The sequence below is a fragment of the Cebidichthys violaceus genome, unplaced genomic scaffold (assembly GCF_023349555.1).
Source record: "Cebidichthys violaceus isolate CVI_PGR_0920_01 unplaced genomic scaffold, fCebVio1.0.p SCAF_8, whole genome shotgun sequence".
Taxonomy (NCBI): domain Eukaryota; kingdom Metazoa; phylum Chordata; class Actinopteri; order Perciformes; family Stichaeidae; genus Cebidichthys; species Cebidichthys violaceus.
This window is the reverse complement of record NW_027176964.1, coordinates 15,261,341-15,286,549: the sequence shown is the minus strand read 5'-3', so window position 1 is coordinate 15,286,549 and position 25,209 is coordinate 15,261,341. Positions and strand designations below refer to the sequence as shown.

At 44.1% G+C, this 25,209-nt stretch overlaps 2 protein-coding genes across 3 annotated transcripts; both read left to right on the top strand.

Annotated features, from left to right (window-relative positions):
- The first annotated feature begins 7,065 nt into the window (after positions 1-7,065).
- On the top strand, positions 7,066-13,538 carry LOC137892741 (phosphatidylinositol 3-kinase regulatory subunit gamma-like). Of its 2 annotated transcripts, none has more exons than XM_068738097.1 (10): positions 7,066-7,403; positions 9,518-9,632; positions 9,734-9,832; positions 9,917-10,097; positions 10,199-10,315; positions 10,462-10,601; positions 10,725-10,901; positions 11,032-11,106; positions 11,230-11,400; positions 11,525-13,538. In XM_068738097.1, the coding sequence occupies exons 1-10, from the start codon at positions 7,349-7,351 to the stop codon at positions 11,799-11,801; spliced, it is 1,407 nt and encodes a 468-aa protein (XP_068594198.1). In that variant the 5' UTR covers positions 7,066-7,348; the 3' UTR covers positions 11,802-13,538. The 2 variants fall into 2 exon arrangements, with proteins under 2 accessions (XP_068594198.1, XP_068594197.1); XM_068738096.1 differs by having other exon boundaries at positions 10,459-10,601.
- Positions 13,539-19,965: 6,427 nt separating this feature from the next.
- ipp (intracisternal A particle-promoted polypeptide) lies at positions 19,966-24,927 on the top strand. The gene is made up of 10 exons (XM_068738091.1): positions 19,966-20,020; positions 20,344-20,756; positions 20,868-21,079; positions 21,312-21,531; positions 21,671-21,826; positions 21,966-22,133; positions 22,312-22,449; positions 23,092-23,214; positions 23,397-23,617; positions 23,705-24,927. Exons 2-10 carry the CDS (start codon positions 20,429-20,431, stop codon positions 23,927-23,929), a joined length of 1,791 nt encoding a protein of 596 aa, XP_068594192.1. The 5' UTR covers positions 19,966-20,020; positions 20,344-20,428; the 3' UTR covers positions 23,930-24,927.
- The last annotated feature ends 282 nt before the right edge of the window (positions 24,928-25,209 follow it).

The following is a 25,209-nucleotide window of genomic DNA, read 5'->3' as shown; positions in this document are numbered from 1 at the left end:
TGGAATCTGATATGGTTTGATTCTTCTGCACGGTAACATAAATTCAACATAACAGATTAATTTAGTAAAAAAAACAAAACAATCAAAGACCTGCTCTAGTCTGCTGCTGATATAAAGTAGGCTAATGCTATTACCAGAGATAACGGAGACACAAAGTTAAGTTAAAGAGATAATGTCTGGGACATACATCCTGACCTATGGCTTTAATGCACCGACGTAAATCCCAAAGCATGACGCAGAAAATGAGTTCAATTGCTCACGGCTCAAGGTTGTCTCATTTACACAGGTCACCGTCGCTGCCATTGTTAGTGCAGGAGATGTGTAATCCTAGATTCCTTTGTCCTATCCTCTTATTGTTATGGCTCCTAACGGAGCGCTTAACATATGCTGAAATAACTTCCTTTAAGACCAAAGTAAGCAAATACCACTCAAAGTATTTGTATGAGAGTGCATGCGCGCGTGTGTGTGTGTGTGTGTGTGTGTGTGTGTGTGTGGAGGCAAAATGGGAAGGGGGCTGCTTGCATGCGAGACAGGGGTGGTTTGTTCTGTCAGCAAAATGTCAATCTGTCTTTGCAAGGTTATCCCATATGATCTCCCTAAATAAGCAGGGCTTGGTTGTCCATCTGGTTGGCAGTTGAGAGCCCCCACCACCACCACCACCACCCATTTAACACCCACCACTGCAAGCCCAGGTCTGGAGGTCTTGCCTTTCTACCTCCCACTGAGAGGATATGAAAAGGCCGACAGAGCTTTCCATTCTCTTCTTTTTACTGTCAGATTTTTGGATCAGCGTAATCCTCAAATGGCTGCAACACGTGTACAGCGGTTTGGTTGCTCCCTAACAACTAACTTGACAACTAAACAATGCAATGGTTTTCACTGAAAAAGGGACACTCAAGAAGAATTTTGCACGTCCAGAAAAGATTCGGACTCCATGCGTCGTGGGAACACACACAAACACACACACACACACACACACACAAACACACACATAGCCAGGCAACCAACCAACATCCCTTAAAAAGTCCAAAAAAGCCAGATCCGTCCCCCAGTCCAAACTGCCTCGGGCTCCCTTAAGCTATTCAGCGTGTTCAAATGAAAGATGTGTCTTGGAACAGCGCAAGCCTCTCGGCAGAGCAGAGACTAGCCTCGTGCACGGATATACACAGCAGCCCTCTGGACAAGTTTGGCACCCACACCAGCAACTGTGGGCCAAAACTCATGTTGCGTGCTAACTCTCTCCCTCCCCCCATCCCCTCATGCTATCCCGCTCTGCAATTATATGCTACGCTCCCACCCAAACATGCAAGAATAGGCCTTCTCAGTCAACAGACAAACCGAGTCATTCTGTCCTCAAACCATGACATCATGACCATTTGACTTCAGCGTGAAATCGAGCTTAATTTAACTTTGTCAGGGGAAAAGAAGAAAAAAAGAAAAAAAAAAAAGCGGTGTATGTTACACTGTCAGAGTGCTGTTCTAGTGTGAACAGTAACTTTATGCAGTTCTGGGAAGGCACAGCTAATTTATTCTGGAGAATATCACACTCATGAGGAATATGTGACTCATGATAATCTCACACATCGTGTATTTACTGAGAGAAATGGTTCGACTGGGCTTGTGCATGAATCGAGCAGGACAATGCTGTCAAAGTCAAGTGCAGTCATATTTACAGCAGCACCAATACCATAACAATATTTTAGATGTGTTTTTATTTTATTGTAAACTTTAAAAAGTGAAGCATCAGCTTTGTGGGTGCCAGACAGAGACACGTAATTAGAACAGTCACATGAAATCAAATTATCATATAATTTAACTATCGCACGGCAGGAAAAACATATTCGATGACGTCTTGACTTCTGCCACAATGTGGACATTATACTAACATATCTGCCATGTCAACGGCCTCCAGTTTCTGGAAGTTTCACGGGGTTTAGTTGCCTGAGACGCATCTATCAAACTGCTGACAGCTATTGTGCGAGGCACACCTCATTTTCCAAATCTGCCGTGCAACAGAGTCTTCTCCTCTGTCCTTGCAGCTTCGGGAGGGGTTTCTTAATGGTGTGTGTGTGTGTGAGCGCTTTGCGTGAGCGTGCATGTGCATGTATATATATATATATATATATATATATATATATATATAAATATATATATGACAGAACCGAACCAATGACAGGCACCTCAGCCCAGCCCAGCCCTCGCAAAACAAAGAGGGGCTGGTGGGTTTCACTGCAGCCCCTCTCGCTCTCCCACACGCTCATAAATAACCATACAAGAGTCTCTGCCCTGGCCAAGGGGAGAAAAGGGAGAGAAAAGAGCCATTTAGGTAGAACCTCTCCTCTCATGCCTTCCAACTGACCTTTTCCAAGGGTCAATCAGTCCAACCACAACTCCTTACGGTGACCCCCCCTCTCTCTCTCTCTCTCCCCTCCCTCCCCCCCTCTCTCTCTCTCTCACTCTCTCTCTACTCGCTGACACTAACCTGAATCATCCCAACACTGGCGCTGTGGAGAGAAGCCACTTAGCAGGCTCGGGTCATTGTAATGGAACATTTAAGACCTGGAAGGCATAAAGCCTCACAAGCTCTCGGCCCCAGAGCATATGAGATGGCGGGTCAGAGGTGAAGGTCACAATATGGGAGGAGGGGGAATAAATCCTGTAGCATGGACGACAATGGATGCGATCCCCCGGCTGACAATGATGCCATTGTGGGCCATGGGTTGCTTAGTGTGTCCTGGAGCTGTGCCTAATAGAGTTATAGCGCTGATGGGATGGCTGTGTAGCCGAGGAGAGTAGTGTCCTTTTTATATAAAGGGGGGGGGGGGAAACTGCCGAGGAGCTTGAAAAAGAGTCCATGGCTTCTCGGTTTTTGCTCGGCATGAAAGCCCGGGATTGTGTGTTTGTGTGCATTTTTTGTATATGTGTGTGTGTGTGTGTGTGTGTGTGTGTGAGAGAGAGACAGAGAGAGAGAGAGAGATGGGTTAAGTTACCAGCTTAACTGCACTGAGCTTCCAGCCATGAATCCTTCACTCACTGACACACACACACACACACACACACACACACATCCTCTCTGTAGAGACTCATAGTTGAGTCACAGTTGAAGATGCATCAGAGGAGTTCTTCTCGTGGTGACGTGCAGGTGGGCAGTCTGAACCGGGAATAATACAGTTTTAGTTTCTGAGCAATTGAGGAAATTCAGAATTTAATCGAGCCAAAAATACTGCTTCATTTAAAACAATTTGAATATCATTGGGCTTTTGACTGTCGGCCGGACAAAACGAGCAATGTCAAGATGCCACTTTGGGAAACTGTGCTCGAGATTTTTCACTGTTTACAACAAAAAGACCCAACAGATTATTCACCCGTGAAAATAACACTTTAATCCTTACCTAACACAAGGACTGTAAAAACAGGCAGCGTCCCATGGATGTATTCCACTTCCATTCTTCATGGTCGGGCCTTTATTTGACGACACTACTTAAGCAGAGAGGTGGGGAAAGTTTCTAGAGAGACTGAGAGGCTGCTGATACCACAGGATCATAATCCGGGGCATTACTCAGACACTCAGCTGGTAAACGTTATGTGGTGGCGTGCCGCGAGTACCTCAGTTGTCACCTCTGTTAGTAAGATTAGACTCTGGCAGAATGGAGTGACAGATGATGAGTGTTGGGTACGGCCACCGGCTGCTCCAGGACAGAGACAGAGAGGGAAGCGGGCCGGACTTGACAGACAAAGAGGCAGACAGACACAAAAAAAAAAAAAATGGTATGTCAGTTTTTGCTGATGTCTATAGTAACAGTAGCCTCCAATTTGACATCCACCAAACATTGGTTTTTCTGTTTTTTTTCCTCTTTTTGGCTTCTCTTTGACCTCCTTAAAAGAACAAGCTATGTTTCCCAGGGCCCCAGCTATTTGAAGCTCATAGTTTTGGTCATCCAAAGTTTTGTGTTCCAACTCAAGCCGTTCAGACACTGTCCCCACTTACATTTCCACAATGGCAGGGTCCTGGGGGCCAGACCATAGCCGCCCTAAACTCTGCCCACAGTCGAGTTGCCTCTGGCAGGACTACTGCGTGCTTTGTGTGCTGCTTCTGGCCGGCTATCAGGGAAACCCCACAGTCTCTCCATGGTGGATGTCGAACGCCCTGCCAAAACCATTATGCATGCCTTCAATGGCCGTGAATAGCAGCACACTACAGTACAGAAGACTTGAGAGATGTACAATTCACCCTGGGCTACAATGCGAGACCATGACACAGATACCAACACTGGTGAACTGAACTAATTCCTGACATTGTTTCTCCGTGTTGTGTCTTTGAGTCTTTTTTCTTTTTCCGACAACAAGCAAAACAACTCCTGATAAAATGCATCCTAGTTGCAAAACAGCTGATACATAATATTCCTTGACACAGTTGGTGAACAAAGTCTAAACAAGCATTAGTCTAAAAAGCCAGGAGATTATACCCCTGATTCTACAAATACTGGTTGTTGTGACTTAGGGTGGCTGAGTGAATGACAGCAGGAGGCCTATCATGTCCACATTTAACACTCTTAAATATGGGGATTAAAGCACTTTCCAAAATTTCACCAGAGTTCATGGAAAACACACTGAACCAACCTCACTGACCCAATAACCTCAAGGACACAAAAAAAAACCAAGTCTGCCGTTCTCCTTATATTCACATTTATTTTCCTGACTCGAGAGAAGAGATCAAACTGTAACGCCTTTAACACCAACCCTCCTTCATATTTGCTGCTTTTAACGGTTCCTCTCTAGTCATTCTAAGTCACTTATCAGATCAGTGTCAAAACATAAAGCTAACAGAATTAGAGTTGAACCGTTATCTACATTCAGCACAGAGACACATCTGTCTATTAATTTGAAACCCGTGCAGCATATTCCCAACACTCCCACAGTCAAGTGGTATATATTGCGATGGTGGATCTCAAGATGAGTCACATCAGCTATAGCAGGCAGCTGGCAGGCTTGCAGTATCAGCCTATCCCGTTAATCTTACGATTAGCCTTCACTGATCCCATCAGGACTGCCTGGATCTGGGGTGCAAAGCCTAAAGGTTTATCCTGCAAGTCAGTCCTCCCGTACCCTGGTCACTACACGCACACAACACGACTGGGGTGGGGTGGGGTGGGGGGTGGGGGGGGCACATACAAATACTCAGCAGACCCCAAATATTTCAGCGTTTTTTTCTAATACTAATGATGGATTAGGCGGCCTATTCCAAACACACAAGGCCCAGAGACCGGAGCTTGTCATGCCTCACTGTCACGTCTGGAGCCCCAATGTTTCAAGAGGATGGTGGTCGTGAAATGTGTCACGGAGTTCAGACCCAGAAAGTTAAAGGGGGCAAATTCTGTGCTCTTCGGACACCAGAGTTGGGGGAGGGGGGGGGGGGGGAGAAAGTGACATGTCCTGACAGGCCTCAAAGGCTTAAAGTAGGAACACATGTAAAACACACAAGCGCTCACGTATTGGCGCCCTGGTCTACTGAACTGGTAGAGCGAGCTTCCCCGTGTAAGTCTGATTCCTTACCACAGCAGCTAGTGCATCCACCCAACGTGTGCACACACACACACACACACACACACACACACACACCCACACAATAACATACCTGTCAAATGGTGGCTATAATGCCAAAAAAAGAAACCTGCTAACGTCCCATAACTACCTTTTAGAAAGATAAACAGCATTTGCATACAACATGCAAATAATACACCGGTTTTTTTATATTTTCTTTCATAGACGCTGTATTTGTTGGAAATACCTGTCGAGTGTGTTTTTTTTCTTCATGTCTGCGAGTGCAGCACGCATAGAGGCTCTCTTGCCGAAAATACGCTGCATCGTGGCAGTTAGTTTAGGACGTTTCATGGGCGCTGACATGGACACAGGCAAGAATGGTCTTACTGATGGGTAAAAAGGGACGCTGGAGGCAATTACCTCCCTGACTCTCTGTCCTCGGGTCAAAAGGGGAACGGCCATAAACGCCTGGACACCAACAGAGACAGACCTCTGACCATGCAGGCCTTGTTTCACTCTCCCTGCAGCTACGTCTGTCAGCTGGATGAAGAGGCCTTGGTTGTTTAAATTTATAGCACAACGTTAATTCTGTGTCATGAACGAACAACAACGCATGCATTCACCCAACATGGGAGGTATTAATCCTGGTACTTTACACCATGCGAAGATAGGAACATCATGAATTTCCCATAGTGAAATAATAAATTCTTTATACCTTTACATTGATTTTCAAGGCCCTGATGTTAACACACCTGCTATTACCTATCATGTCTTCAGCTGGACGGTGTCAGAGCAGCAATAATTCTGTTCCATTTTTTTTTTTTTTTTTTTTTTTTTTTTGCTGCTGAACGTGTTTGACAAGCTCAACAAGAATATAATACACACTTGTCAAATAGGCAGGCAACTCCGTCACCTCTCAGACAAAGGGATTCGAGTCTGCTGCTCTCTGGATGCCAAACAGCTGAAGACGCTTTTATTATCGTAAAAAAAAAAAAAAATCTAATGCATGATGTCATTCTATTGAAACCTATTCACTGACCGGTAAATTGGGGCAAAGCTAAAGTGTCAGAAAAAAATGCTTTAATTCCAAGTTGTAGAAAGTATGTAGACATATAAGGCATAAGTTGTGTTGTCATTAAATGATTCAAGCTTAATAAACTAGGTTTTTCAATTTCCATTCATGCTCTGAAAGGAATTTTTCAGCTGTTAAACTGTGCAGCTTGAGGAGAGCTGAATGAAACGGTCTGGAATGAACCATTACAGCTTAGGGTGTCGCTAATGTGGCACACACCAAGTATCCGCGAGTGGAATTCACATATTAAAATGTTTTTTCGCAAATCATACTTAGAAAACAGTGTTTTTTATTTAGCTGTGACACATAAACTTGACTGGGAATGTTTTACGTGACCGCGAGACCTTGCAAGAAAAACAAACCTCCCCCTGTCGTCGGTTGGACCGCTCCAAGATGATGTTACGAACAGCCCTTTAAAGTCGCTCTACTTCCGAGATGAAGTAAAGTAGAGCTCCGCCGCGCAGCAAGAAGGCACCAAGTGACAATCTATCTGTGCGAAATAACCCTCAGTTAGACAGGATATGTTGAGAATACACAGTTGGACTTCGGGATGTTTCACGAACTCGGAATCAAAGGAGTTTTATTTTTCTCCGAATCTATGCAGGACGTGGCGTTTGCGACTGCATTGAAGTAGTCTAAATTTGCGGCAAAAGAAACGAGCGTTTTTCTTTTATTAATTTTCATTTTCGTGCAAGAGACAGCAACAGCAGCCTGGACTACTCTTTTGGATCAGGAATGGTTTATCCTCCCGAAGGTTTATTCTACATCGAAATGGATCAAGCACCACCAGGTAAGTTAGGGTTAAAGGCAGCCATTGTCTGATCTGCGGAGGGTCCAACAAAAAATAAAAGAATTCGCTTTTTCTGCTTTCTCCTTTTTTGCGTGCATCCTCTCATGTAGCGCCTTTTACTGAAGCTGACATCTGACAAACGCCGTGCAGGTGATAGTAAAAACGTTATAATGGCCCGGGTCCTCGGTGCTGAGCTCCCCCAGTGGCATTGCCCAGGCATGCATAGCGCAATTCACTTGCCAATTACGTAATACCTTTCGGTGGAACCAGGCGCAGTGGCTTTCTTTTGTCCCGGGCGCAGATGTCAAAAAACTTGGGACACAAAACCTGTGACAGTTTTCGCATCTCTCCCCCACGAATCGAACGCAATTCACTGCATGCGTGGTGACAACGTGAATCGGTGCGGTTTTTTTTTTAGGAATAGAACGCGGTTTAGAAGCGTTGCGTTAATAAAGCGCCGCATGAAACGACCGCTTTGTTCTCCTCTGCAGCCAGCCGTGGTTAATTTGTGCGCTAGCTCTGGAAGTAGGCTAGAGGCACTAGACGGCTCGTCTCATGACTTAAACTCCGGGTGACTCACGAACACTTCATTTCTTATTTACATTTTGTCACTTGACCTCAACGCGCGTTATCGCGTTGGCTTAACATGTGCACAACACTTTTAATTGTGGCGCTATAGTGCCTTAATTCTAAATAACCACCTATAGCTCATTTTAATTTGACACCAGCAAATTCAAATTGCACCATTAATGTAAGCCCCGCACTTTATATATTTGTATGTTTATTATAAATGCCTGCAGTTGATATGACACAATAGAGTAAGGGCTTAAAGGGATTACTAGTGACACCATAACAACAATACAGACGCGCTTTATTGTTCCTGTGCTGCCTGTGCTGCAAAGACGCTCCTCGTGACAATTCAGACTTCGCTGTCTTTTCTGAATTGGACACATTTGATTAAATATTAGTTATTACTCCACACTTTAATTCACGTTGCTCTCGTCTGTGCTGGTATGCGCGCGCGCGCGTGTGTGTGTGTTTTGGAAGCCGGTGGAGTTTCTTGGCAGGAGACAGATAAGGGGGGGGGGAGGTGTGCGGATTTAATTTTGCTGAGTTCAGGAGCTTCGGCTTTTTTTTTAACGTTTTTTTTTTTTTTGTGCACCGCCACTGTGCTGCTGCACCTGCCTTTTGTTTATTTTAAGGTCAGGAAAAAGAGGAGAGCGGATGGTGGGAGAAACCCACATTTTCTCCTCTCTGAGGCCGCTCTTGTATTCTCCCCTACTGCCTCATGAAAGGCACTGTTGTCCCGCAGTGAAATATATCGCCCTTCACCTCCTCTTGATGCGGTTTGCCCTCTTTTTTCTATTTTTTTTTTTTTTTAGGGAAAACGCTTTAGTCTTTCAGCCACGCTCGCAGATAATATTCCTTGAAAGGTTGATGGAAAACTTAAAGAGTGCCTGTTGGCGTGCAGTCGTTCTGAAAATGGGAGGGGTGGTCCAAGAGACTCATAATATAATTTATGGATTACTCAATGCCTTTTCGTGCACTTCAGGACAGAGCCAGAGGCTGCTGCAAACTTAACAAGTTGGACTTTTTTTTTTATCTGCCTTGCAAGAGTTGCAGGCAGCTGAGCACACAGAGGTTTAGGATTTCTGGACCACTAAAAGAAAACATGTTTCACATTTTGTTGACTGATGGGGCTCAGAAAACGAGGACTGACTGCCACATTTCCTCTTTTTTTTTTCTTTTTTTTTTTTTCAGTGCTGACCACACTTAGTAATGATTTGGCAAGTGATATCTCTTGGAGACATGCCTGGGCTTGTCCCAAGATTTTGACAGGCTCCATCAAGCAAGGGTGTGACAGAGAGAGTGTGTGTGTGTTTGTATGTGTGTCGGTTGGGGGGGGGGGGGGGTATACATTCAGAACACTGCATTTCCTAAACACGCATATACTGAGACATCCGTGAATGCAAGGGTCATAATATTAAAAGAGCCGCGTTTGCAGTACTTCACCTGATCTCAGATCAACGGATCAATGCTGTGCGATCTCTTCGCTGCTATCCCGATCCTTTTGCGTTTCCTTTCCTTAAACTGCCTTTCCCTTCTGCTTGTAGCTCTCCCCCCCAGGTCAACAAAGCCAGTGTCCTCCACCATGAACAACAACAACTGCCCTTCGCCACCTACATATTCGCTACAGGACGCCGAATGGTATTGGGGAGACGTAACCAGGTAAAATATCTTCACTACCAACATCCAGTATAGTGCCGTTTGATCCTTTAGCGTATCGGTAAAGTTAGACCTGTTAACCGTTAACTGATTTTTCCCTTCAGGGATGAGGTGAACGAGAAGCTCCGAGACACACCGGATGGCTCTTTTCTGGTGCGCGACGCGTCCACGAAGCTACAAGGAGACTTCACGCTGACGTTGAGGTAAGCAGGGTCTGATCGTAACGACCGCAAAAAAACATCAACAGGGGGTTTCAGTTTTAAGTCAATAATCGAATTCTTTCTCAGGAAAGACGGGCACAACAAGCTGATCAAGATTTACCACTGCGACGGGAAGTACGGCTTCTCCGACCCCCTCACGTTCACCTCCGTGGTGGAGCTCATTTGGCACTACCAGCACCACCCGTTGGTGGAGTACAACGCCACACTGGACCTAATGCTCACCCATCCTGTGTCCCGCTTCCAGCAGGTCAGTGAGCGCCAGTATTTTCAATTTTCAAGAGTCTGAAAGAATGTTTATTGTTTTAATACTGAGGAATTGTACATATTAAGTGGTTTTTTTTACTTCAGGTGAAAGAGGATACTGTCGATGTCGCGGGAAGAAAGCTCAAGGAGGTTCACTGTCACTATCAGGAGAAGTCAAAGGAGTTTGATCGTCTTTATGAAGCTTTCACAAAGACCTCACAGGTAAAAGCAAACCCATTAAATGAGCTCTGATGTTCTCTGCCGTCTGTGCTGCGACATCAGTGCTCAGGTTAGAGCACGGCAGGATTTACGTTCATCAGTCTCCTGAGTCCTTTTTCTAAGTGGACGTATCGTTTGTGACAAAGGAGATCCAGATGAAGCGAACGGCAATTGAGGCCTTTAACGAGACGATGCTGATCTTCGAGGAGCAGTGTCGCGAACAGGAGCGCTACGGAGAAAAGTTTGAGATGAACAATCAGACGGAGGGAGCCGACAAAGATCTGGAGAGGTAATTCATTACATCACGGTCCAAAGAATGTCCTTTTTTTAAATTGGGGTTCAATTTGGCCGCATGCAGAGCTATTGTCGTGAACCGCATTCAGACCCCGTGACCTTTACTTCTCCTTGTTAGCTTTTTGATAAATTATGAGAAGCTGAAGTGTCGACTCGGGGAGATATACGAGAGCAAAATCCATCTGGAGGATGACTTGAGGACGCAGGTGGAGGACTACAGGGAGACGGACAGGAAGATTAACAGCTTGCGGCCTGACATCATCCAGCTACGCAACATCAGAGACCTGTACCTTAAGTAAGTGTACCGTCGGCGTATTGTCTTGTGGCATCTGCAGGAAAAAAATATTTCTCCAGCCGCTCTGTGAAGCGTTAAACTATTCTAATATCCAAAAATTAAAGCTTTTCTTTACACTTCTCCTTGCTAGCTGGCTTAATCACAAAGGCGTCAGGCAGAAACGCATAAACGACTGGCTGGGGATACTGAGCGACAGCCTCGATGAGTAAGTACGAAAAAGAAACATTTAACGATGCGACTTTGAGCTTTTAAATGAGAGGCTTTTAACGCAACTGTTACGGATGTGTTACAATACAAGGCTTGTTGTTTTTGGGTTTTTTTTCTCCAGCACATATGTGTTGAAGGGAGACGAGAAGAATTTGCCTCATCAGGATGAGACAAACTGGTTTGTCGGAGAGCTGAGCCGGACGCAGGCCGAGGAGGTGCTTCAAGATAAGGCTCCCGGAACGTTCCTGATCCGCGAGAGCAGCAAACAGGGATGCTACGCCTGCTCCGTTGTGTGAGTGTAATCATTTTTTTGGAAAGCAGTATCAGGAATCGATTTTTAAGATTATTGTTATTATTATTATAACGCATAGTGTAATTGCGCGACGCTCGCTGATGAGATTCTTCTGTCATTACAGCGTGAATGAAGAAGTGAAGCATTGCATGATCTACAGCACACCGCAGGGCTACGGCTTCGCTGAGCCATACGACGCCCACTGCTCGCTGAAAGACCTTGTCCTGCACTATCGCCTGCACTCCTTAGCGCAACACAACGACGCCCTGGACGTCCGGCTGTCGCATCCCGTCCACGCGAAAGCTGCGGCCACCACGCCTTCTCAACACGCAGACGAACGCAAACTCTTACAGACTCCGAAACACACGGCGGGGCTCCCGCCCGCCGCTCCAGAGATGTAAATCCATCGGGGGGAGGGGGGGGAAAGAGACAAAAAAAAAAAAAAAAAGGACATGTTTACTGTATCCTGCGAGAATGACTGCATCGAAGGTGCATCGTGTTACGTTTTGCACTACAGTGATTCCATCGTTTCTGTGAATGGGATTTCACAGATTGAAGTGGAACTTGAATGTCAGCTTGAACTTTTTTTTAAATTTTTGTTTTTCGAAGAGACCGTTTAAGCTTTTATTATTTTTTTTTTTTGTACTTCATTTATTGCCGTGTGTTTAATGGACACCTTTTTTTTCGGTGGGGATGTTGACAACCAGATAATTGCTCACTGACATCGGGTGCTGCACCTTTTTTTTTTTTTTGTTTGACTTTGACTTTTACAACCAGAGTTGCTGGAGATGTCCATTTCTCTAGTTAAAGTGTATTCAGTTCTGAAAAAATTTGACCAATAGTTTAGAAAAATATATATATGTATTTGGTTGCTATTGAGTTATATTTGTGCCTCATTCCTGAGCGTGTGATGGCACATTGTGAGCACAGAAAAAACACTTTTGGAACACATAAATTATATTTAGTTGATACATTCTGTATCATGGAAAGACAATTTTAATTTGAGCAAAAGGAAGAAAAAAAACTAACTTTTTTTTTCCTTCTCAATAAATGTATTTACGTATTCGCTAATTTCCACGTAAGCACAGAATGAGAACCTCTTTTAACATTCGCCCTCTCTGTGTACATTTCATGAAATGGTTTTGTTGGGCAGAGGGTGCTACACCTCATTTTGGAAGAATGCCATAAGTTGGTTTATAGCAATTAGTCAATTAAGTCAGCTAGCCATGTACACATTCAGGGCTCTACGCAATGCTCTGGCAATCACAAAGGAAGCCAATTAGCTTAGCTAGCTACTTCATATATATGGCAGACGTTCGCTAGCAACCTACCCGAGATCGCGAGGAGCTGCAAGCTTATAAAGTAAAGAGCGACTAACAAAGGTTCATAAAACCAAAACCGCTTAGACTACTTCTGTGGAGCTGCTTGTAATCATCGTCTGGTGCTTCCCTAGTCACCGATAATACTAACAATCAGAAAATGACCTGCTCCGGTTCTATGATTGCCTGTCATTGTGGCATATTGTAACACGAAGCAAATCTACATAGTGGCCAAACGGGGGAATTACAATTTCCAGTTTTTGTCACGTGATGCCATGGGGCCTAGAAAGATTGTTCCCCATCGACCTACAGTGGGAAAGAGATGTCTGTAACTCAGCTGACAATGTTTTTTGTTTGACACTTGAATAGCCCTCGTTTAAATCATTCGGTCCTAAAAGTTAGACAGCCGGAAGATCCGGGTAATTTTATACCCTGAGGTCAAACTTTTTTTTTTTTTTTTTTTTTTTTGCTTCATGCGTCACTGAGCAACTTTGCTAGAAATGAACCGAGCGCTGCCTTCACCGGTGTATACAGTTGTCTTTACACACCCATGACGAGGGTCAGAGAAACGGTGAACTAGTGTCACACATGTAAAACTGAGGCGCACTCATGTGGAGAACAGGAAACGCTGTCAGAAGTGTATGCGGAGTGCAAAATAGATTTTAGTTCACTCGAATGAAATACTTCTTTGCATGACACTCTTAAAAATTTTTTAGAAAAAATGAAAATTTTAATTGTAAAATGTATTTTTTCTGTGCTCCAAATGTCCCGTTGTGTTCTTGTGAATGAGAAATGCGTTACTACTACTTGGTGCATTTGTGCGGGGGGGGGGGGGGGGGGGCGGGGGGCGGGGGTGGTGCTGTAAACAGGCTGATTTCCGTCATACTGGTTTGGTGGACCAAACCGTCGTTTCTTTTTGGGTAAAATGCCACGTGTGAATACGTGAAAAGTCGTGGCGCATCTTGACAATTTGCCCCTTTTCCTAACAAGACATTCATATACAGTGGACAACTATGTAGCATTAACATCCTGTAGAATACCATTGTAAGAGCATACTCAATGTTATACCCATTGACCAAAGCACTTAATAGTGAGCAAAACTACAGCCCTGTTAAGTCTGGCTATTGCAATTTGGGCAAGGGGAGGGCAATTAATGTACACCTGCTGATGTGCTGATCAAAACATAATCTGAAGTACTGTATGTTATATTCTGTTACTCAAAGAAGTATAACCTTTTTGTATTCTATATATATTTTTTCTATAAACATGCCACAAGATGAAAGCTTGAAGAAAGTGCAATCCAACAGTGTTTCTACTGTTGCAGTGTGTGACGATGATGATGATGATGATGATGATGATGATGGTGGTGGTGGTGAAGAAGGTAATGCTGTTATGAGAGGTTGACATTTGCCACAAACATGCACTCTCTTTTGGTGGCGTCGGTATGATGTGGCCTCCGATGTTTGTGTGAACTGCCAGAGGTCCGGAAGTATCCTGCCTCCATTACTTGAACTGTGGCATTGCTCGAGCTATGAATGTTTGTTTTTTTTTTTTCATGACATGCAGCCTACATAGCTTAAGAGGAAAGGAATCCATGTTGAACTTGGCACATTTTTTCAAGTTTGAGGACAATAGATACTCTGTACAGAGAAACTGTAAAATGTATTTCTGAGGTTTGGTTTATGGAAGGAGGGTGATTAAGCCTCTTATAAAAATATAACTCCACTGGGGGGGGGGGGGGGGGGGGATTGAGGAAACTCCTCGGGTGAAGCTAAGCAATGTGAGATCCTGACCTTTTTCTTGCTGAAAGACAATAAACTGATGAGGGTTTTGTCAATTTACGTAATCCGTTGCTTTCTTTCACAGTATATTGCTGTAAAAAAAACAAAAAAAAACAGACACTGTGCATTATGTCTGTTTTTTGTTTTCCAATTTCGGTATTTCTTTGACTGACAAAATGAGATAAGTAGTTCTGTGAAATGCACCGTATGTCTCCGGTGGAGCCGTTTGTCGTCCTTTTGAGCTTATCCTCGGGTCAGCAGAGATAGGAGGCAGCGAGGGCACCGGAGGACACGCTGTGGACAGATGGAAGAGGAAAGGAAGCGATAAGACAATAGCAGGATATGTGCCGGCCCTTTCCCTGCTCGGCCCGCCGTTGACTCACCAGAAAACAATTCATCGAACCTACTTCACGAGGAATTTGCCACGTCGTTAAAGACGACTTTCCTGAAGCTCCTGCGAAAAGGAATGCCGCTCATCCGTTTTCCATTTAGCACCAGCTACCTTTGAGCTTGGGTATTACTATGGTGAGAAATGTTATTATTTCGTTTTTAATAACTTTAGCGCCATCTATAAAGAAACACTTGAGTTTGTCACTGACGCTGACGAGTACCCTCGACCCCGGTGACACCGACCACCGGTCCTCCCGTGACCAGAGCAACAGGTGGCCTCTTTCAACCGTCGCACGAGGTCTGTGTTAGGCGGGGATTAATGAGGTGCAGAGGGCAGGGATGTACTGGGGTGGAGCCTCAGTTCCATCCAGGCCACGGATTACTCCCTCTTACCTGTGTCAGCACACAGAGCTGGTGGACAGGCATGCATTCGCGCGCCCTGCTAGGATGGAGCCACCAGATGCAGGGGAGGCCGATAGAAAAGACAGAACAGACCGTACCAACGGCTGAGTCACACTCGGGAGAGAGAGTGGGTAGAGAAAGTGTGTGGGGTAGACAGACAAGGGGAAGAGGAGGAGGAGCAACAGGAAAGAGTGCATTTTTCTACCTCCTGTACAGGATGGTATGAAAAAGAAAAAATGAAGGCCGGAGAGGTGAAGTTAGGCCGTTGCTGTATTTCCGTTGACCTGAAACTACCCCCCCCTCCGGGTTTTTCCCAAAGCTATTTGCTTTCACAGCACTTTAGCATTTTACTGCCCAGTCTCACTTTTCCTTGGCTCCTTGAATCAAAGTTTAATCTATGTAAAAGCCCCCCACGTCTTTTTTCTTGCTCATACACATAGTACTTATCTTCCTTTTCTCTTCCCTTATCGGTACACCTCAGTCGCATTAACTCGCTCGTTTAAATTCATAGTCATTGTGCTTTACAGTTCTCAATTTAAATAAGTTCTGGTCGTGGGGGGGGGGGGGGGGGGGTGGCAGGACGAATTACCTTTGGAGTCACGCCTAAAATACACACACACATACACACACACACAACACACACACTCTCAACTGTCTCACAGGCTCTCGGAGGAAGAGGTTTTCGCTTTCAGTTTGGCAGCAGCCAATCGCGTCTCTCCTCCCCTCTGTCTCCGTCCGATTCCAGCGTTTTCACGCTACCCGACGGGCCAATGGGAGGCCGAGAACGTGCCGGTGTGACGACCAATCAGCGACCAGTTGCTATGTTGGAGGCAGAATCGATAAGAGGCATTTTTTTTTTCTCTCTCTCTTTTTTTTTTTTTTTTTTTACTAGCTCACATTATAGCTGGCTTATAGGCTGAAGGCAAGAGATCCTGTTGCCTGCCAAGCAGCATGTAGGCTACAGACTGAACCCTTAAACATACCAGCTCCACCACAAATAGACATAGCAGTGTGTCTGTATATTGTTTATCTGTGTGTTTGAACGTATCTTATATACAGTGAATGTATCTATAAAATAACAATTTCGGTTCACAGGTTGATCAGCCTTGTTGAGTTGTTGAGGTCATGGAAAAAGCCAGAAAATGAAGGTGGAAAATTGTTTCCAGGCCTGGCCGGATTATGGGAAACTGATGCACAATCAAACAGTTTCACAAAGAAAAAAATGATGTTGTGAAAGTTTGTACGTGAGCTTCAGGTACATTATTGCTCAATATCTTGGCTGTCATTTAAAGAATAGCCCAAAAAACAACAGTAAACCCCAATGTACAGTACAATACAGTGGATGCTACAGTGAATAGGCTGTATTTTTAGGATAACATTTAGGCACACAGGGGTTTTTAAGACATATGTCCTTCTGGTGGCCCAATTCAATCCTACCAGAGGTCTCCTGCTTTACTGATTTGTGTACTCAAATAAAAACAAAAACGAAGAAAATGACACTAGATCATGGATCCTGAATCAAATCAGTTTAGAATGAATCATTATATGAATTGTAACTTTACTTGTATTTCAAGTTGACTAAACTTAGAAGTGAAATTGCATGGAATAACTTTACTAAAGAAACTTTAATGATAAAGAAGAATTCCCTGCTGTGGCATCACATACTAGTCACTGATGCTTCATCTATTTGCAATGTCGGTGACCTCTGGTGACGGTGATTGAAGTAGGGCCTCAGATCACACTGAGATGAGAGGTGACACGGAGCAAGCTCTTATTAGGGGATAACATAATGCTGCTTGCTGACAAACCATTCAGGGGGAAAATGGCAATCCAGATCCACAACCACATCTGAGTCACATGTACCAGCTTAGACAGGAACGGAAGATGATCCCAGCTCCCTGAAACAGGTCGAGCAAGATACTCAACTCTAAAATTATACCTTTCCTTTTGGAAAAAAAAAAATCCTCACTAATGATTTCAGCTGTAATAAATGAAGGACCTCAGCGTCCCGCAAGCTCTCAGGACAATCTCATTGTGGGAGTTCAGCTTTCAAATAGATTAAAAAGAACCGGCAGGCTCATGGCCAGAAAAAAAAAACAACAACGTTGCACCGGACCGAGTGAATGCAGATGACTGAGGAGCTTCAGAGTTCAAATCCAAAAAAATCCAGCTCGGTCTGAAAGCGTAATGCTGTATGTACATTGTAGGTGGTGAACTCAATCAAGATAAAGTAGGAATTACGCAACTCACAAGTCCTGGCAGATGATCGGAGAAGCTTTGTAGATGAGATAACTTTTGAAACTACAATGTAATAAGAAGGATATTGTATGATCAACACAAAATAAAATACCCTCATCATACAACAGATATTTTTACATAATAAGTTATATATGTAAAAACTCCGACAGAGCTCTTTTATTACTTGTTTTGCATTATCTGGTTTGATTTAAAATCAAGTACCAAGTAAACGCTGAACTTTGGCTGTCAGCTTCCTCTCATGATGTTTTTCCTTTTTGGTGACAGCAACGTCTAGCCAGTAGACAGAGCCCTGATGAAAAAGTCAGACATACCCTGCACTTAAAACAGAATGGTAATTATGGTGAACGCTTTCCATAGGATGACCCTCACAGTATTTACTTTTTTCTCCCACTACATGGGAGATTGTGGGAGCAAGGCAAACACTCTGCCTCCCATCACCACAGTGGAGAGACATGATGATTGGTGAAAATGATGACAAGTAAAAACATTGCCTATAGGAGAAGAAGAAGAAAAAAAATGAGAGACTAGAGACATTCCTTAAAAAAAATAAAAGCATAATGACACACTGTAACAGAATCACATAAAAAAAAAAAGGTTATGTCACCACGTACAAATTCATTTTAGCAGCTACTTATTAAAACCTGTTTTACAGGAGACACCTGCCCAGGCAGCATAAAGGACAAAAGGAAAAAGGAAACAAAAAACACATTCATATAACAAATGAAACACATAAAGCCTTAACACGAGGGATAACGCATGGGAGCTCTGCAATTAAGGCTCATTTAAAGGATTTAGCAGAGGCAGCTTTATGTATCTCTAGTAATGAAGTCAGTCGTGACAAACAAACAACAACAAATGCTTCTGAGCTATTTAAACCACATTCCACGCTGGACTTGTAGAGAACACGTGTGTGTCCCTCACTAACATGCATCATCTATTGATTGAAGGGAGTCTGTTGTCAAACTTATGAGAAACTAATGAGGCTCTTGAATTACACAACGGCACGGACCACAAATATGTAACGTGATTAACGCTGCTCAGGCTTGGGTGGAAAGTGACAGCGCTCGAGCCACCGTTGACAAAAAAAACAAAAAAAACAAAGGATGAAGGTTACATCCTTCCAAATGTTCAGATTTTTGGGCTCCTATGGTAAACATGTTGCCGAATTAAGACTGTTTTGTTCAGCATTTAAATGGGGTAATTTAACAAAAGGTATCACATTACAGGTTAAAACGTTACAACGGTGCAAGTTTAGTCATGGAAAGATCAATGCTGAAAGTATATCATGAAAAATAGTAGTATTATAATGCATATACGATATATATGTGAAGTATTTATTCATTTGAGTAAAGTTAGGTTGTCATCACAGATTTATTTTGGTCGAACAAATGATTCTTTTCACGTTAATAAACCTTTTCTCAGGGCAGACAAGTCACGTAGTAAGTCTAGATTATCAAATACCTCCCAAAATATTTGAGTGATAGGGAAAGTTAGTATTTTTTCAAAGGGTGAGCTTTACTTTGTATTAGTTTACTCAGAGTCCAATACAGCTGTATCCAATAAGCTAATTGTTCAGCTGAGATAATGGAAATGATGGATGTCCTTTAGGAAAACAGGACATGCTGGGAATGTAACAATACAGGGCAGACCAAACCAAACGTGTTGCACAAAGAGTTGCCAGGTTGGCACATCTACCTACCTTTGAGTTTTAATTGGTTAACGTTGGTGCCACCTCATATTCTCGAGCACATCACTGGCTGCTAGTTTATGGGTGACACATTGAAACAGCAGGAAATACAAGTCAAGTGACAGTTAAAAAGACTTTTTTTTCCTGCAGCCTAACTGTCACGGGGGGGGTTCTAATAGGCCCAGGCAATGCTTAAGTTGTGTAAGTGATAACAGGTTTCCAACCTAATATTTAAATCAATTTGATGTCAAGCTACTGATGTAAACACACTAGACTGCCCATTGCCTGTTGCCTAAAACGTAGTCTTCAGTGGAAGAGGTTACAGCCAATACAGTGGAAGATGGCTGCATTTAAAATGACCCTGCTGCTATAGGCTGACATGCTAAGAATACTATGATAATTTAACTACATGGTAGGTTTCTGTGGGTTGTTGTCAAGGACTTTCCATTTGTTTAACTTATTGTTCAAAGGCAACACTGCCACCTGGTGTTGTGTGTTATAGCAAACTCCAAACTGAGAATTGTTGCGTAAACTGACGGAAAAAAATTATTAAAATAATTGAAACTTAAACTAAATGAGCCATTCCTTCGTGTAATTTAAAATGCCGTCTCCCAGGGCTGTCAATACAATACAAAAACGATGCAGATACATTCAAATGCAACATTCTCGAGGATTGATTAGTTATGACTGAACTGGAGATGCCAGACCAGAGCAGTCGATCCAGTGTTGACAGTCTGGAGGGCGAGGGGAAGTTGCCCGCATCCTCATCAGTAAACTTATGGGTAAGTCGCAGCTAAAATCAAGCTGAATTTCGACATTTTTTTTCCTACACTAGTCCGTAATTCTCTTTGAGTTGACACCGTCGGAGAAGGGATTAATCGAGCTGTGAAGGTGTCTCATTGCAGTTCATTTGATTGATGAACATGGTTGAATGGCTAACGGCTAACGGCGGTAGTGGGTGTTTCTTTTTTATATCCAATATATCAACAGGGTGAAAGACAGTGACTTTAACTCCAACCACGAGACAGTCAAGAAAGTGTATGGCTCATTATATTGCGGATATTTCCAGGCGTATCACTGACTTGTTTTGTCGCTGGTGCATCAGTTCGTGTGTCTCTCAGGTCTGTTTCCTGCTGAGACTCACTGAAGAGGTGGGCCTCCATGTTTAACACAGACCGACCCCAGCTGCCATGTCCTCCACCTCTATGTCAACATCCGCTGGCTGTGTTGGTGGCGATGCCCAGGCGGCGTCCGAGCAGGCTCTGCTGGCCTCAGACCGCTACGCCAGACTCATCCTGGCGCAGATGAACAAGATGCGGCTGCGCACCGACTTCTGTGACGTGGGGCTGAGGGTCGGCAGCCGGGTCTTCCGGGTCCACAGGCTGGTGCTTGCTGCCAGCAGCCCGTACTTCTCCGCCCTGTTCTCCGGGAGGATGAGGGAGGCGGATAAGGAGGAGGTGCAGATCCTCGGAGTGGAGACGGAAGTCTTCGAGGTTTTGCTGGACTTCATATACACAGGTGCGTGTGCATCCTGGTGTTCCCCCATCACCACCTTCCTTACAAGATCTGTGTCATTTCGTCCCATTTTCTTTTTTTTGCTGAGTGGCTTTGTGTACCCTCTCATGTCAGGCGTGATCAGCGTGACAGTGGAGAACGTCCAGGAGATGATGGTGGCAGCAGACATGCTGCAGTTGAACGAGGTGGTGTCTATCTGCGGGGAGTTCCTCAAGGGCCACATGGACCCGTCCAACTGTGTGGGCATCTTTCAGTTCCTGGAGCAGATCGCCTGCATGGACATGTTGGAGTTTACTGAGAACTACATCCATGTTCACTTTCTGGAGGTACGAAACAACAAGAGGCACTGTATGTTATTTTATCTCTCTGACAATACTCACCTTGCAGGGTATGTGTGTGTGTGTGTGTGTGTGTGTGTGTGTGTGTGTGTGTGTGTTCTGTCCTTAGCAAACACCACCAGCATTTTATCAGAATTGTATTTTAACCATTTATTTTGCCAAAAATGTTCCGAATCGCACTGAATTGATGCTAACCGATCACCTCTATCAACTGCTCCAGGTGTGTGTCACCGATGAGTTCAGGGGCTTGTCGAAGGATCAGCTGGTGAGGCTGCTGAGAAGTGAGGAGCTGAGAATCGAGGATGAGTACCAGGTATTCACTGCAGCCATGGACTGGGTTCTCCAAGATGTGGCCAAAAGGAAAAAACATGTAGTGGAGGTGTTGGAACCCGTCCGCTTCCCTCTGCTGTCTCCACAGAGGCTGTTCAAGTACATAGAGGGTGAGGAACACATCATATTTCACACATCCCTTTTTTATATTTTGATATTCTTTTTGATTTCTATTCACGATATTGCCATGAAATTGATTTAGGTCAGGCATGGTAAACAACATCTTGAAATGTTTGACTATTCTTGAAGGTATTACGGACTTTAGCCTGCGGGTGGCACTGCAGACTCTGCTGAAGGAATACACTGAAGTCACAAAGTCTCCCAAAGAAAATAAGATGTACAGTCAGCTGCAACCAGCCAAGATGAGACCCAGGAGAAAAGCCAGGAAATACCTCTATGCCATAGGTTCTTTTTCAAATCTTGTATCAACATAGAAGAGCAACCAGATGCATTTGAGTGAATAAAGTCTGTATCTCAGTTGTTTTCAAATAATAAAAACGCCTTCTTTTTTTTTTAATCTTGGACTTTTCCTTCCTGGTGGCAGGAGGCTACACTCGGTTGCAGGGCGGCCGCTGGAGTGACAGCCGGGCATTGAGTTGTGTGGAGCGCTTCGACACCTTTAACCAGTACTGGACCACCGTGTCGTCCCTGCACCAGGCCCGCAGCGGGTTGGGGGTGGCGGTACTGGAGGGCATGATCTACGTGGTGGGAGGTGAGGGAGAGAGAGAGAGAGAGAGAGAGAGAGAGAGAGAGAGAGAGAGAGAGAGAGAGAGAGAGAGAGAGAGAGAGAGAGAGAGAGAGCTGAGGCCGTCTTGTGTTTGTGTTCAAGCCCAAAAATAAAATAAACTCAACAAGGAATCGTTGTTTGTTTGTTTTTTTTCTCTCACCAGGGGAGAAAGACTCGATGATTTTTGACTGCACCGAGCGATACGACCCAGTGACCAAGCAGTGGGCCGCCGTGGCGTCTCTGAACTTTCCGCGCTGCGGAGTTGGTGTCTGCCCCTGCCATGGAGCTCTGTATGCACTCGGTAAATGCCACACTATCACCATTTTTAACCAAAATACACGAAAGGCGCAGACGTGACACTCAGTTTGCTAGTTGTGGTTAGTGCTACTCAGAACCAGTTGCATAACGTCTTCTGTGGCTCTGCAGAGTCTCAATCGATTTCTCAGACTTGACAAAAAGCTCTTCAGGAGTTGGAGCATTTGAGTCAATACTTATTGACATACATACATACATACATACATACATACATACATACATACATACTATGTATGGAAGAGTCTATCTGGCTATCTTGCAAGTCCTCCAAGAAGCAGTGTTATTAAAAACATGATTTTTGAATCACTGAACTAGAAATGAAAAATGTTGACTTTGGGGAAAACCAAAAGCTGAAATAAGTTAAAGCTGTTACTGTAAAAAAAACTATATATTATAATAATAAGTAGATGTGTTATGCTTGTAGATTGTAAAAGAAGAAAACAAAGAGTTACAAGCAATGACACACAGCTGGATTGGGTCATATAATTCATCAATATCAGAACAAAACAACATGGACATTTGGAGAGTTAAAATACCAAAGTTCAGCAAAATTACTTTTGCAATTCAACCGATAACCAGCATCTTGGGATAAACAGCATGAGCTGATGATTGCACTGTGCCTCTGTAGGGGGTTGGATCGGCTCTGAGATTGGGAAGACCATGGAGCGATACGACCCAGAGGAGAACAAGTGGGAGGTCATCGGCAGCATGGCTGTTCCTCGGTACTATTTTGGCTGCTGTGAGCTACAAGGTGTGTTCCTCCCCCCTTTTTCGTTGAATCAAATCAAACGTGTAATAAAGTGCTTTTCTCAGTGTTGCCGCTGAACTCCCCTTCTCACTTTTCTTTACTTCTCTGATGACTCGTACTCTCGGTGAAGCAGCTCTAAACTAAACCGTCTTTCTCTCTCTCTCTCTCTCTCTCCCTCTCTCCAGGGTTTATTTACGTGATTGGAGGAATCAGTGACGAAGGAATGGAGCTGCGTTCAGCCGAGGTGTACGACCCGATCTCCCGCCGCTGGAGCGCTCTGCCCGTCATGGTCACGCGTCGAGCCTACGTGGGCGTCGCCTGCCTCAATAACTGCATCTACGCCGTGGGCGGCTGGAACGAGGCCCTCGGTGCACTGGAGACAGTGGAGAAGTACTGTCCAGAAGAGGTGAGAGTGGGACCATTTCAGTTCCCTGTAATATCTGTGTCTCCCCCCCCAGCAGCGTCCTCACCGCTGTGGCTGCTCTTTCCGCAGGAGAAATGGGTGGAGGTGGCTCCGATGTCTACCGCTCGTGCGGGCGTGTCGGTGTCGGCTGTCAACGGGCTGCTGTACGCCGTCGGGGGCAGGGCCGCCAGCAGAGACTTCTCCGCCCCGGTGACGGTGGACTCAGTGGAGATCTATGACCCGCATCTGGATACCTGGACTGAAGTTGGCAACATGATCACCAGCCGCTGTGACGGCGGGCTAGCTGTGCTCTGATAGGCCAGGGAATATTTAACTTTGTGGACATCCATATCAGCACTTCAATCATCCCCAAAAAACTGCTTTGACTGAAAAAAAAAAGAAAAAAAAAGCTGCATCTTAAGAAGCACAACGTTGTGTTTCTGTCATGTCAGCTTTTGCGTGATCATAGATGTTATTTATACATGGATTGGACATGTTTTTCCTTTTTTTTTTATTTGTCCAGAACGTTTGACATTCAATGAACATATGACAGCAGATCTGAAACTGCCAAAACTTCTTCCACTGATACACGACGACTCGTCTGTGTCTCATTTTCAGTCCACATAATACTTTTACAGGAATGTCAGTGGAAACAAACTTGTATGTGAAGACAAAGCGATCCTTGCGATAAGGATATTTTTCATAGCAGAGGAGTTCTATTTTGGATGGAGTTCTGCTCCTTTGGGACCAGTTCTTGGCTAACATGTGAAAGCACTGTGTGTGTTCGTTTCCTTGGTTTTCTCTTTATTTATTTTTTTCTTCAAGAAACGTTTGAGGTGAGTGCGTTGCTACTTGGGACATTTATCAAACCACTTGAGCCGATTTGAATAATGGAACCACAGTTCCATGGGAAGTGGAATCCTGTAAGCAATTATAAACTTGAACAGCACACCAGTGCAGTTATTCCACTGGATTATTTTTGTATATATGATACTGTGTATATAATAGTGCCTCTTAATCACTATTTACACTCAAGGGTGTTTGGTCATTTCATTCCTGACATCACTAAAAATTTAGATTTCAACTTTCTGATGTTGAGGTAAGCAACATCATTTTAAGACAATGTCCAAACCGCCATGTAGAAATATTTGTACTTTTTTTTTTTTTTTTTAATAATGGTACGTTTTCTCATGTTTCCTCTTTGGATGTTGGAGTTCATCACATTTGCAAGCTGACTGGAAGTAACAGTACTTCCAATCAGTAGTAAAAACTTTTATTGATTGCTTTTCAAACTTAATAAAATAATAATGTTCTTGCCGGGTTTAAACTTCACCTACGTTACCTTTTCTCCTTATGTAGGATAGTTAACATTTTAAAAACTTAAAACTGTAACATCACGTTGATTTTGCACATACAAGACAAACACATCGGAGTAGACTGTATACGGTTGCAAGAGATTTTCCGAGCCGTGCAAACAAGAAAATATTGGACCGCTTACCTCCGGCTCTGCCACGAAACTCGCCACTTGTGATTTACACGGAACATTAAACGTTGAATGTCAATGTTAAACTCATTGAGATACATTTTGACCGGTT